This window comes from Nelumbo nucifera, chromosome 3, assembly GCF_055504915.1.
Source record: "Nelumbo nucifera cultivar China Antique chromosome 3, China Antique-T2T, whole genome shotgun sequence".
Classification (NCBI taxonomy): Eukaryota; Viridiplantae; Streptophyta; class Magnoliopsida; order Proteales; family Nelumbonaceae; genus Nelumbo; species Nelumbo nucifera.
Window position 1 is genome coordinate 76,757,948 of NC_142651.1, and position 14,222 is coordinate 76,772,169.

Below are 14,222 nucleotides of genomic sequence, written 5' to 3' on the forward strand. Positions count from 1 at the left end.
GTTGGTTTGATATTTAGGCCTGAGTAATAATGTCCTATTTATATTTTTCAAAACCCTATTTTGCCACTCCCCTTGAAGGGCTGATTCCTAAAATTTCTTAAATCATTTTCCGAAGTCCAAAACCAAATCCTGTTCTCACTTCAAATCCAAAAATCTAGCTCTTTTAGTCTCCCACACTTTTCTTCATGGTCTTTTTATCTCTCTTTTAAAGGTACAAAATATTAGCCCTTTTGCCTATTTCTCTCTCTAAAACCCAATAACCCATGTTTTGTCCCTTAAACTTTCTTATAAATACTGATGAACCCCCCCTTCAAATTGCACCATGGCTTCTCTATTGTTGGGTTACGTCATTTTTATTTTTATTTTTATTTTTTATTTTTTATAGTTACTTCACCATTAATTCATTCTGTTTTAACTTATTTAGACAAAAAATAGCTTTGATTTAGGAACCCAAAATAAAAACATCAAATGCATCTCTTCCTCTATTTCATTCTCTTTCCATTGAAGACTTAAGTTTAATATCAAACAATATTTGGGGATCAATTGCAAGGTTTTATATGTAATATGTATTTTATTATTTAATAATAACACCATGTGTTGATCCATTTGATATGAATAGCTGAAACACTAACCCACCACTTGGATGGAAAAAACACTTTTTCTTTTTTGGTTGATTTTAAATCATGTATTACATTTTCATCATCAATAAAAGTAATTCTTATTTTCGTATTTATTTTTGCACGTGACAGTATCAAATGATGATGAACCATTGACCTATTTAACTAGGAAGATGGACTATGATTAAGACATTAATTCTCATTTTTTTCTTTGTATTTTAGCCATTCCTATCTTTACTAACAATAATATTACTTAGTTATGACATCAATACATCATAGATTGACCCATTTGACCCAAAATGTTAGATCATTGACCTACCTACCATCTAGATATGGAAATGGTTTCATTTTCAAATTGGTTTTAAATTTTGCATTTCATTTATATCGTTGATAAAATAATTCTTATTTATCATACATTTTTTTATATTATTAGTATATAATATTATAGATATGCCCAAAATTGTTTCATATTTTTTGTATTATTCTATTTTAAAAAAAATATTTTTAATTATACATCATGTGACCTAAATGGTTGAACAACTAACCTATCCTCTAGATAGGAAGATGGTTTAATTTTCAATCGGTTTTAAGTTGTATATTTGATGTCCATCATTAATAAAATTATGTCTATTTTATCATAGTTATTTTTTAATATGACAAATATATAATAATAGAAACGTGTTCATTTTTTTTTTTCAAAATTTCTTTTTTTCTTCTATATTTCTTGTATTTTTTATATTTCTAAATTGTATTATTTATTTATGACATCATGATATTATCCATTTGACCCAAATGGTTGAACTACTTACCCACGACCTAAATGGAAAATATGATTTCATTTTTAAGTTTATTTTAACATATAAAATTTCATTCTATTAATAATGGTTGTGTATGAATTTATTAGTGGAATTTAATGATGATAAACAAAGTATAAATGTTTGAATTTATTAGTGCACTACAATAAAGGAGATGCTAGCAGAAACTCAGTATCAAGCTACTAGTCTTTCTTTTGATGCATCAGGTAAGTTGAAACTGAAATGGAAAAGAAAAATGTGAACCCGGTGTCACAATGCTCACACTTGAGTATACATTCCTATATGGGATCTATCCACACAATGACACAGTCACCAGAACTAGTTTAGAACAATGTAAAAGCTCATGCTTGGAGGACCCATGCACATCCGTGACTGTAGTAAATGATGGTACTGCACAATGCCTTACAAAGCTAACTCCACATATTACTGGTTATGCACATCCCTCAATAAAGTCAATATCCATTGTCAACTGTGTTTAGATCCAGTTGCTTTCTTTCCCAAACACTGCCCTACATCCTCTGCATACCAGTTCTGTATTCCATGTCTTATTGGGGCAACCATGGGCACACTTGTAGCATTGGTTATAATTCAGATTGGAATTGGCCTTTGTATCCACAGAAGGAAATCCATCAAGAACACCACAACTTTATCTCACATGGATCCTAATTTCAAAGGCTTGATCATTTTATCCTATAGAGAAATTAAGGATCTAACTGGGAGCTTTAAGCATTGTCTTGGACCAAAGAGGTTCAAGGGTGTGCTTCCAAGCAACCAAGCAGTTGCAATCAAGGACTTGAAGGCAGCTGTATCAGAGAAGCAATTCAGGCAGCACTGTGTCAATTATAAGTAGCATTCGTGTACCATAAAAACCTGGTGAAGCTAGAGGGTTATTGTTGTGAGTAAGGCCAAAAGTTTTTGGTCTATGAGTTTATAAAGAATGGTTCAGTGGATAAGTGGATAGAGGAAGCTAGTCTCAGATATAAGAGGTTGACTTGGAAGAAGAGAATGGAGATTTGTATTGGTGTGGCAAGGGCCATGTCCTATTTGCACATTGGGTGTAGGGAGTTTGTAAGTCATGGGAATTTGAAGTGGGAGAATGTGGTTTTAGATGCTGAATTGGAGGCTAAGGTAACTGATGCCCCACCACCACTACATCTTCTGCAGCCCCTCCACTAGATATTCTGAAGGCACTCTCCCTTTGAGTCTTATCTTCTAATCCAGATTCAGCCAAGATAGTGTTCTACTACAACTGTCCCTACTATATTTTATTTGGTAGTTATGATAACTGTCCCTCTACTTCAATATCTGTCTAGCTTTGCTTGAATGAGTTCACATGTTTCTCTCTCTCTCTCTATATGAGCAGTGGGCTTTGGTTGTCTTGATTTATTCTTTGTTTTATTGTATCTTAATAAATTAATAATAGTTATGAAGGGAGACAAAAGCAATGAGGGAGGAGCTTCACGAGCTTCTCTTTCCTACATGATGATGAAACCCAAGAGCTACATGCTACATTAGAACAGCCATGAAAAATTAATAACTACCCAGAATGCTCTCTAATGGGATTTGAAGAAATCTGTATCATGTCTGCTCTGCCGAGAGAGAGAGAGAGAACTAACATATTATATCTCAAGATTCTAGGTGCCTGTTGCATTGTGGGTAGATAGCCACACTTGATTCATGTGACTCCCTCTAACAATGTTATTATGGATAAGGTTGGTGAGCCCAACATAGACAGCACTGTCACCAGCCTATTGACATGGATCAACATGGGACCCACTTTTCCAATAGATATTGAGGCAATGAGATCCATGAGATACACCATTAAAATATAGTTGGGGTTGGGGGGACCCACTTGAAATGATACAATATTGCATAAGATGGTTTCTAAGAACTTACACCTAATTTAATTGGAAAATATTTTGAGTTAAATGACACGTGGCAATGAAACCCAAAAGGGCTATACATGTTTCACTTTCACTCATCCCCCTTTATTCATGCTGCAAATTAATATCATCCCTGAAGTCCTTGACTCCTTGGTCTTTGCCTGATGGGCTAATGCCTGATGGGCTAATCTTGCATCTGCCCACAGTCCCTGTGTGTTACAAGGTGGCTTGGCCCAGGGACCACTTAGTGTAAGTGTTGGGCCCATAGAGCTCATTTGATGGGTTTCAGGGGGTACACTGTCTTCAGCAGTGCATTCTGCCGGGCCTTGTAACAAAGGCTGGGCTGAACCCATGTGGCTGATGTGTAGATCAATGCTTGGGTCCCACGCCATACAAGGAAGCCCAACTGGGCAGCAATTTGGAAGGTTTTTTGAGTACATAACCTTAATGGGCCTTAAGCCCATTTCGAACTGGGCTGATTTGATCAGTCATTTAAAGGGGGCGAATTCTGAAGTGGGTCAGCTAAAAGGATTGGGCTTAGACCCTATCCACTCAGAGAGTCCAAGATCTAAATAAGATTTAGATCTGGAAACCTCCTAATTAGATTAGGAGACAGCTGATCTGATTTGCAGATAAGATAAGGATTATCCCTTATCACTAAGGGACTTCTAACCCAAATATGATTTGGATTAGCAACTCCTAATCTGATTAGGAGCTGATCCCTTTGAGATTATAAAAGGGGAAGGGGGCGGCAGCCTTTTACATCATCAACAGCATTCTTCTCTTTAAGAAAGAGAGATTAAGAGATTTCCTGGATACTGCGAATTCTCTTCTGCCACCACCTTCCTGCCATTGCCATTCCTTCAGTTCGATCTCTAGTTCTTGGGAGCAATCAAGATTGGATCTTGATTTCAATCTTTTGGGAAAAGATTGATTGGAGCTGTACTCACAAGCCGTCCAGTTGATTCTTGCGAAGGGTCAAGTTCTTTTGAAGAACATTGCTGATTCTGCTCCATCCTTCACTGCGCCATCTTCAGTGGGAGCAGATTTTGGATCCTTCCTTGGGCGTGAACACCTCCATTGGGAGATAGTATTTCTCCGTATCAGGTATAATCCTCTCCCACTCCTTTTGGTTCAGATCTGGTTCAGTTTATGGTTCAAGATTGATCCTTGAAAATATGATTTTCTAAATAGGGAATACGATTCCCAGTTGAAGGGAGAGAAAAATTTTTGAAATTCGCCCCTTATTCCGCATTCTTTGGGCGTCCATAGGATGGATCTCTCATCCCTTCAGTGGTATCAGAGCCATGGTTCAAATCTTGAACCAGTTTGTTTCAGATCTAAACCTGCGCAAATGGGCAGAAGGTGTTCTACCCGATTTGCGCAGATATGGGTTTTGGGAAATTTTGTTCCCAAAATTAATGGGCGAATAATCTGAATTTAATTTTATATAAATCTGATTATTATTTAGAATTTTTCTTTATGATTTTCTTGATTTATGGGCTGTTCGTACAAGAGGAGATCGAAATCTTGGTTTGCGCAGGGAACCTGCAAGATTTGCAGTTTCTTGATTTATTTATCACATTTGGTTTGTAAATAATTTTTTTATTTTCTAGACTCAATGTATAGGCATTCGATTTGATGTAATAATTAATAGAAATAGGATTTCTATTTAACTTTATTAGATCGAAGATGGCGGCGCAAAAAGGGAGAAATCGCAAAGAAGAAGATTTCGCAGATGGGAGAATCGCTATCTGCGATTTGCAGTTTATGAAACTGCATTCTGTGATCTAACCTCTGTTTTGCAGGATGGTCTGTACGAACAGCCCTGATTTACTGATTGTTGTTTTTCTTTTATCAGTAATTAATTTCAGATTATTTTCTTGAATTAAAGATTTAATTAGAAATCAAACCCTAGACCCATTCGAACCAAGATTGGTTCAAACTGTTTGGACCAAATCTAGGGTTTAATCAAGGCTGAAAGTCAGCCCTAATTTTCCCACTAATGGGCCTAAGGATTGATATTTAATTGAATGGTTAATTCGGCCCAACCTGTAAAGGCCCAGTTTTAAATAGTTAAAACTGCTAAAAGCCCACTTAACACATAAAGCTATATGGGTTGAACCGTTCGGCCCATATACCTGAATAATATTAATGGTTAATATTATGGATTTAAAATGGGCTGCAAATGGGCTTTACAGATAATTTGATTGGATCAATTTATCCCTGCATGTGATGTATGGATGTGTGATGTGCTACGTACATGGGCCATAAGTACTTGGCCCATGCTCAATCGACAGTGGCTCTTTCGCACACCATGGCTGAATGCACATCATTGCCATGGTGTCCCTTTTGGTCATTGGATGACCTCCCTCAGTGGTGGGCCCCACACCTCATCATGAGGTCTCGTGCGGAACCCTAGCCGATTTAGGCCCACCACAATCTGGCTTTATGAAAGTTAGTGGGAGCCACTTTGGTTTGACCTAAAGATAAAACTAGGGCGTAATTATCTGTTCCCTCCAGATAATATGAGTGCATGTGATAGGGAGATTCATATGATGAACTCTCTAAAGGCCTTCCATCATTAGCACAAGGATGGGTCCTTCAGTAATGAGGAAACGCACCAGAAAATGGGCTATCCATTTGCTGTTGGGCTTGTCTAAGTGTTTCATAAGATAATAGGGGCGTCATAGACCGATGTGGGAGGGGCTTCACCAGAAAATGGGAACTCTCTCACGGTACCTTGGCGTTCACGAACATGATGGGTAAGCACTCACTGGATAGAAAGGTTTACCTGAAAACGGCTCTGAACCTTGTCTGACAGAGGCCAAAGGGAAAACTCATATGATGAGTGGATATGATCCTTCACAGAAAGGTGGTGGGGTTATGCAGCTGAAACAGTTGGCCTCATGCACCCTATGTGATTTCCCACATTTCCAGAGACAACCCGTAGTCTCCATCACTGAGAAAGGAGGGAAATCTCAGAGATGAATAAATGGAAATGGATCGTAGATTAAAATCCATATCTATGAAATGAACATGAATCAAATTAGGTCGTGGACTGATGTTTGCTCTTTTATCAGAAAATGGCAAACGGATCATTTGCAAAGCTACTTGATGATAACAAGTTGAAAGGCCCAAACTATGCTGACTGGTACAGGAACCTTAAGTTGGTCTTGACCTCTGAGAGATTGGACAAGGTAGCCAAGAATCCTGCCCCGGACCGTCCGGGAGATAGGGCTTCTAAGGCCCGAAGAAGAGAATACCAAGAATGGGAGGAGAAAAACTCCCTTGCCCGCTGCTATATCATTGCCTCCTTGGACAATCCAATTCAGAGGCAGTTCGATCAGATCGAACTTGCTAAAGACGTATTGGACAGTCTTAGGACAATGTACGAAGAGCAGAATCGTTCTACTCGGCAGAAGGTCTTGAAACAGTTCATGACCGCGCAGATGACCAAGGGCCAACAAGTTCACGACCATTGTCTCCGGATGATGGGGTATATCAACGAACTAGAGGCTCTTGGATCTGGGCTGGATCTGGTAACTCAGATCGATGCTATTCCCAACTCTCTGCCTCCATCCTTTAATCCATTCATCATGAACTACAACATGAACAAGCTGAACGTCAGCTTGCAGGAACTCAGCAATATGTTGCAGAGGGCCGAAGAATTGATTAAAAAGGATGAGCCCATTGCCATGCTTGTTGAAACTGGCAAATTGGGCAAGAAAAGGAAGGCAAAGAGAAAGCCCCAGAAAAAGGTTGCCAAACCCAAGAAACAGAGGAAGGACAAGGCATCAGATGCTTGTCATTTTTGCAAGAAGACCGGCCACTGAAAAAGGAATTGTCCTGCCTACCTGGAATCCAAGAAAGGTAACTTCGAAACTTGTGTTATAGAAACCAATTTGTTGGTAGTTTCTGCGTCCTGGTGTATTGACTCCGGGGCTTCAACTCATGCGTGTAACTCACTGCAGGGGTTCAAGGTAAGCAGAAGGCTGAGTGAAGGAGAAGTAACACTTTACTTGGGGACTACTGCAACTGTTGCAGCCACGGCCATAGGAACCGTGGAATTATGTTTCAGAGAAGGAATAATTGTACTCAAAGATTGCCTTTATGTTCAAAATTTAAGAAGAAATTTGATTTCTGTCTCAAAACTATGTGCAGATGGTTATTCTGTCTTCTTTAGTAATACGATTACTATTAAAAGAAACAACAGATTCATCGCATACGGGGAACTGGAGAACGGTCTCTATGTTCTACATCCTTCTCTAGAAACTAACATAACCGAAACTACGTCGGTTGAAAACCCCAAGAAGAGAGCCCGTGATACAGTTAATCCCACGTGTCTGTGGCATTACCGACTTGGCCACATCGGTGTTGACCGAATCACAAGGTTGGTAAAGGATGGTCCTTTGGATTTTCTAGCTGTAGAAAATCTTCCCACCTGTGAGCCTTGCCTACAAGGCAAGATGACGAAACGGCCATTTGACGGTAAGCCTGAAAGATGTACAGGCACACTTGACCTAATACATACTGATGTATGTGGTCCCCTGAGTGTTAGGACACGGAATCAACACGTGTATTTCATCACCTTCACAGATGATTTTTCACGATATGGTTACGTGTACCTAATGAGACACAAGTCTGAATCCTTTAAAAAGTTCAAAGAGTTTAGACAAGAGGTCGAAAAACAGTTAGGGAGAGAAATTAAAGCCCTTCGATCCGATCGAGGTGGCAAATATCTCTCTGATGAATTCAGGGACTACTTAAGGCAAAATGGGATAGTATCACAATTGGCTCCTCCTACTACACCACAACTTAACGGTGTTTCAGAGAGGAGGAATTATTAGATATGGTCCGGTCACTTCTCATACACTCAGAGTTACCCACATCCTTTTGGGGTTACGCATTAGAGACTGCGATATACGTGCTGAATCGGGTTCCAACCAAATCGGTACCGAATACTCCATATGAACTTTGGACCGGAAAGAAACCAAGTGTCAGACACTTGAAGATTTGGGGTTGTCCAACACACGTTAAAAGAACGAGTGCAGACAAGTTGGAATCCAAGACCAGCCGTTGCCTATTTGTAGGCTACCCAAAAGGCTCTGTAGGTTACCTTTTCTATGACCCAAGTGAGCAGAAAGTGTTCTGCAGTCGAAATGCACAATTCTTGGAAACCGACTATATCCTGGACACCCATCGTCAGGAAGTTGTTCTTGATGAGGAGAGCTCAGGAGCAGTGGGAGATGTCCCACAAGTTCCAGGTAGTGACCAACTTAGAAGATCCACTCGGGCATCCAGGCCACCAGTCCGTTATGGTTATGACCGGGATAGTTACCTGGTGGAAACCTTGACTAGTGAGGAGGATCCCGTGACTTACGCGGAAGCTATGTTGGACATAGATTCCCAGAAGTGGGTGGAGGCCATGAGAGCAGAGATGGACTCAATGGAGACCAATGGAGTCTGGACTCTAGTAGATCCGCCCTCCGGGGTAAAGGCAATCGGTTGCAAATGGATTTACAAGAGGAAGAAGGGCCCCGATGGTAAAGTTGAGACCTTCAAGGCTCGTCTGGTGGCGAAAGTGTACACTCAGAAAGAGGGCATCGATTATGAGGAAACCTTTTCGCCTGTGGCCATGCTTAAATCCGTTAGGATCCTGCTAGCTGTAGCAGCATACCATGATTATGAGATTTGGCAGATGGATGTCAAAACTGCATTCCTGAATGGAGATCTTACTGAATATATCTATATGCAGCAGCCGCAAGGCTTCATTGCTGCAGGTCAGGAAAACATGGTATGTAAACTTAACAGATCCATTTATGGGCTTAAGCAAGCTTCTAGAAGTTGGAACATCCGTTTTAACTCTGCTGTCAAATTGTTTGACTTCGAACAGAATCCGGATGAACCCTGTGTCTACAGGAAGTACAGTGGGGATAAGGTTACCTTCTTGGTTCTGTGTGTAGATGACATTCTACTCATTGGGAATGATGTGGGATTGTTAACTACGGTGAAAGTATGGCTTTCGCAGCAATTCTCCATGAAAGATCTTGGAGAAGCCTCCTATATACTGGGTCTTCGACTCTATAGAGATAGATCGAAGCGGATAATAGGATTATCCCAATCTGCTTACATTGACAAAATAGTCATAAGATACAGCATGGAAAACTCCAAGAAAGGAAATGTTCCTTTCAGGCACGGAGTCACTCTCTTCAAAAAGATGTCTCCTAAGACCTTTGAGGAGATTGATGGCATGAAAGACGTTCCCTGTGCCTCTGCCGTAGGGAGCATCATGTATGCCATGCTATGCACTCGTCCTGACATTGCTCTGGCAGTGAGTGTAGTAAGCAGATTTCAGGCCAACCCAGGGCAGGAGCATTGGACTGCTGTGAAAAACATACTTAAGTACCTTCGAAGGACAAAAGAGTTTTGTTTGGTGTTCGACGGTAGCTCACTACAGATCCAGGGGTTTACAGATGCCGATTTCCAGTCAGACCCAGATGATAGAAAGTCTACATCTGGATATGGTTTCACGATAGGATCGTGTGTTGTTTCCTGAATGTCAGCAAACAGGGGTCCTAAGTAGCAAATTAATAGTCCACAACCCAAGCCGAAAGCATTGCCGTAAGTGAGGTTGCCTTATGAATGAAGGTGTTCATTCCTGAATTTGGAATTCAGCACATCACCCATTCCACTGTTGTATGACAACGCTGAACCTATGGGAGGATAGTGTAAAGAGGTAGCATCAGCGGAGAATGTGGTAGACCCATTGACTAAGCCACTATCACAGAAAGTGTTTGAGAAACACGTGGAAAGCATGGGACTCCGGCTAGTACCTGATTGGACCTAAGTGCAAGTGGGAGCTGTTAGACAGTTTTGTATGCCCTTAGCTTCAATCAGAATGATGTACTTTATGAGTTTATTGTAAATGAATAAAGATACATATTTGATTCATGTTCCCTTGGTATGTTTCTGTGTAATACCCTTAAACTGGACACTTAATGAGACTCGTGTTAGTTTAGAATGTTCACAACCAGTGGGTCGGTCTGGGGAGACCTATCCTGACAAGGCTGACACTGTGGTGCCACCAAGTCGGTTGGGGTGGCCTGTCTCAGCTGCCAGGGTGAGACCCTAGGCACATACAGTGTAGGATTAATTGAATTTTTGAACTGGACCAGATTTCCAGTATTGCCCTGGACCTTGGAGATTGATGGGCAAAACTGGAAAGTTACACCCGACCCCTAGACTCGATTATGATACTACACTAGGTGTCGGATTGGGCTGTCTTTGATGTACCAATCGGTGAGATCCTTAGCGGGGGTCAAAACCTGGGTATGTTGGGACAGTCCGAGAATTCATCTGAGTGGGTGATCATAGTGACAGGATCAGCCCCTTTGTCGGACAAAGGTAATGATCGGGGATGCACTCTCACTGATGGAAACCAAGACTGCCGGCAGCCGATTTCAACCGTTGAGATTTGTTTTGCAAAATATATTTTATATGAGATATAAAAGTATATATATTATGGTTTCTAAAATGTTTGCAAAAGGTTTTAATTCCCGGTATCCATATAAGTGGAGAGTGCAACACTGTTCCTTGCAGCCGAGGGAGAGGTCCTCTCTTGTCGGGCAATGTATGATCATTATGGGCTGAGAGGTTAAGTGTAAGACCATTGAGGATAATGCCTGATGGGCTAATCTTGCATCTGCCCACAGTCCCTGGGTGTTACAAGGTGGCTTGGCCCAGGGACCACTTAGTATAAGTGTTGGGCCCATAGAGCTCATTTGATGGGTTTCAGGGGGTACACTGTCTTCAGCAGTGCATTCTGCCGGGCCTTGTAACAAAGGCTGGGCTGAACCCATGTGGCTGATGTGTAGATCAATGCTTGGGTCCCACACCATACAAGGAAGCCCAACTGGGCAGCAATTTGGAAGGTTTTTTGAGTACATAACCTTAATGGGCCTTAAGCCCATTTCGAACTGGGCTGATTTGATCAGTCATTTAAAGGGGGCGAATTCTGAAGTGGGTCAGCTAAAAGGATTGGGCCCTTATCACTAAGGGACTGATTTGATCAGTCCCTTATCACTAAGGGACTTCTAACCCAAATATGATTTGGATTAGCAACTCCTAATCTGATTAGGAGCTGATCCCTGTGAGATTATAAAAGGGGAAGGGGGCGGCAGCCTTTTACATCATCAACAGCATTCTTCTCTTTAAGAAAGAGAGATTAAGAGATTTCCTGGATACTGCGAATTCTCTTCTGCCGCCACCTTCCTGCCATTGCCATTCCTTCAGTTCGATCTCCAGTTCTTGGGAGCAATCAAGATTGGATCTTGATTTCAATCTTTTGGGAAAAGATTGATTGGAGCTGTACTCACAAGCCGTCCAGTTGATTCTTGCGAAGGGTCAAGTTCTTTTGAAGAACATTGCTGATTCTGCTCCATCCTTCACTGCGCCATCTTCAGTGGGAGCAGATTTTGGATCCTTCATTGGGCGTGAACACCTCCATTGGGAGATAGTATTTCTCCGTATCAGGTATAATCCTCTCCCACTCCTTTTGGTTCAGATCTGGTTCAGTTTATGGTTCAAGATTGATCCTTGAAAATATGATTTTCTAAATAGGGAATACGATTCCCAGTTGAAGGGAGAGAAAAATTTTTGAAATTCGCCCCTTATTCCGCATTCTTTGGGCGTCCATAGGATGGATCTCTCATCCCTTCAGGCTGGACCCCTAGTAAATGAAATTTTGGTTAAAAAATAAATAAATGAATACATGCTAAGATGCTAATATGAAAAGTTTGGCATATTTGTCTATGCAAATGTATAAAAATATTCATTTTATCAAATAGAATAATATTTTTATATTCTAAAGTATATTAACAAATAATAATTTTAGTAGATTTTAAAGAATAGTATTATTTTCATATTTTTCATATCTTTGAATAATTTGATACTTTATGTAGTTTCATATTTATGGTATTTTTTGCAATTTTTCTAAACAAATTTTGCAATTTTTTGCTATTTGTCTTTATTTCTACAATTTTCTGAGGTACCTCAATTAATAATCTCTCCATTCCAATCCTCTTTCCTCGTGTTCAGGTGTATTGTTCTAATAAATACTCTAAATTTTGTTGGATGATTTAGGTTATCTCAAGCATACCGCAATGGAGTTATGCAATTTATTGATTTTGCTTTCACTCATTCTTCACAAGCAGATAGGATTTTATGTCCATGCATTAGATGCAATAATTTGTTTTGGGTGACTAGATGGGATGCACGTGATCATCTTATATGTGAAGGATTTAGTACTAATTATACCTTTTGGAAATTTCATGGGGAAGAAAGTGCTTTTGTTATGCATGAATCTGGTAATACATTGAATGGTGATCCATGCCCAAATGATGACATGCGTGGATTACAACATAATGCATTTGGCTTCTCTTATTCAAGTGATGAAGATAATGATGCGGAGCAGAAACCTAAATATAGCAATGATTTTGAAGGTGGAAAATTTCTTAAGTTGTTAGAAGATGCAGACAAGGAATTATACCCGGGTTGTAAGAAGTTTACTAAACTTTCTTTCATTGTTGGGCTGTATCATATAAAATGTATTTCAAATTGGAGCAATCAATCATTCACAATGTTGCTTGAGTTGTTGAAGGATGCACTCCCCACCGGTGAAACTTTGCCAAACTCATTCTATGAAGTTAAGAAGATCATTGTTGACTTGGGTCTTAGTTACAATAAAATAGATGCTTGTCCAAATGATTGTATGTTATATTGGAAGGAGGCTGCCAATGACCAATCATGTTCTAAGTGTGGTGCTTCTAGATGGGATGAAGCTAAAAATTCAAATGGTGTGATAGGAACCTCATCCTTAAAGAATAAGAAAATTGTAGCAAAGATATTATGCCATTTTCCTTTAAAACCAAGGCTTCAGAGGTTATTTATATCATCACATACAACCACATTAATGAGATGGCATGAAGAGGGGCGCACAAAAGATGGAGTTTTAAGGCATCCGGTAGATTCCCCAACTTGGAAGACATTTGACAATCTACATCCTGATTTTAATGCAAACTGTCGCAGTGTAAGACTTGGTTTAGCAGCAGATGGTTTTAACCCATTTAGGACCATGAGTATTACTTATAGCACGTGGCCTGTTATTTTAATTCCATACAACTTACCACCATGGATGTGCATGAAACAATCATACTTCATCATTTTTTTACTTATTTCTGGTCCTTTCTTACCGGGTAATGATATTGATGTTTACTTACAGCCTTTGATAGATGATTTGAAAGAATTGTGGGAAGTTGGAGTAATTACTTTTGATGCTTCCACCAAAAAATTATTTCCATTATATGCTGCACTAATGTGGACTATTAGCGATTTTCCTGCCTATTCCATGCTATCAGGGTGGAGCACCAAAGGGCGCTATGCTTGTCTTTGTTGCAATAAGAAAACAAATGCCCAGTACTGTTATATGGGTCATCGGAGATTCTTAGAACATGATCACAAGTTTAGAACTGACAAAAGATCATTTAATGGAAAGAATGACTTCAGAACTGCTCCACCTACATTACATGGGTCTGATGTTTTATCTCAATTAGAAGGTTTCGTTAATACTTTTGGTAAGAAGCCAAGTACCCCTACCAATGAAAGCAAGAAAAGGAAGGTACATAATAAGTCCAAACAAATTGAGGAGCAAGATGGGTAGAAACAATCAAGCAAGTGCAAGAAATACTACAATTGGAAGAAGAAGAGTATTTTTTTTTATTTGCCATTGTGGAAAGATAATTTCGTTCGACACAATTTAGATGTAATGCACATTGAGAAAAATATATGTGACAGTGTGATAGGAACTTTACTGAATATTAAAGATAAAACAAAGGACAATCTAAGTA

At 39.7% G+C, this 14,222-nt stretch overlaps 1 protein-coding gene across 1 annotated transcript; it reads left to right on the plus strand.

Moving 5' to 3' along the window:
* Window positions 1-1,991: 1,991 nt before the first annotated feature.
* LOC104610255 (uncharacterized) lies at window positions 1,992-14,035 on the plus strand. The gene is made up of 2 exons (XM_010276790.1): window positions 1,992-2,257; window positions 12,460-14,035. The coding sequence occupies exons 1-2, from the start codon at window positions 1,992-1,994 to the stop codon at window positions 14,033-14,035; spliced, it is 1,842 nt and encodes a 613-aa protein (XP_010275092.1).
* The last annotated feature ends 187 nt before the right edge of the window (window positions 14,036-14,222 follow it).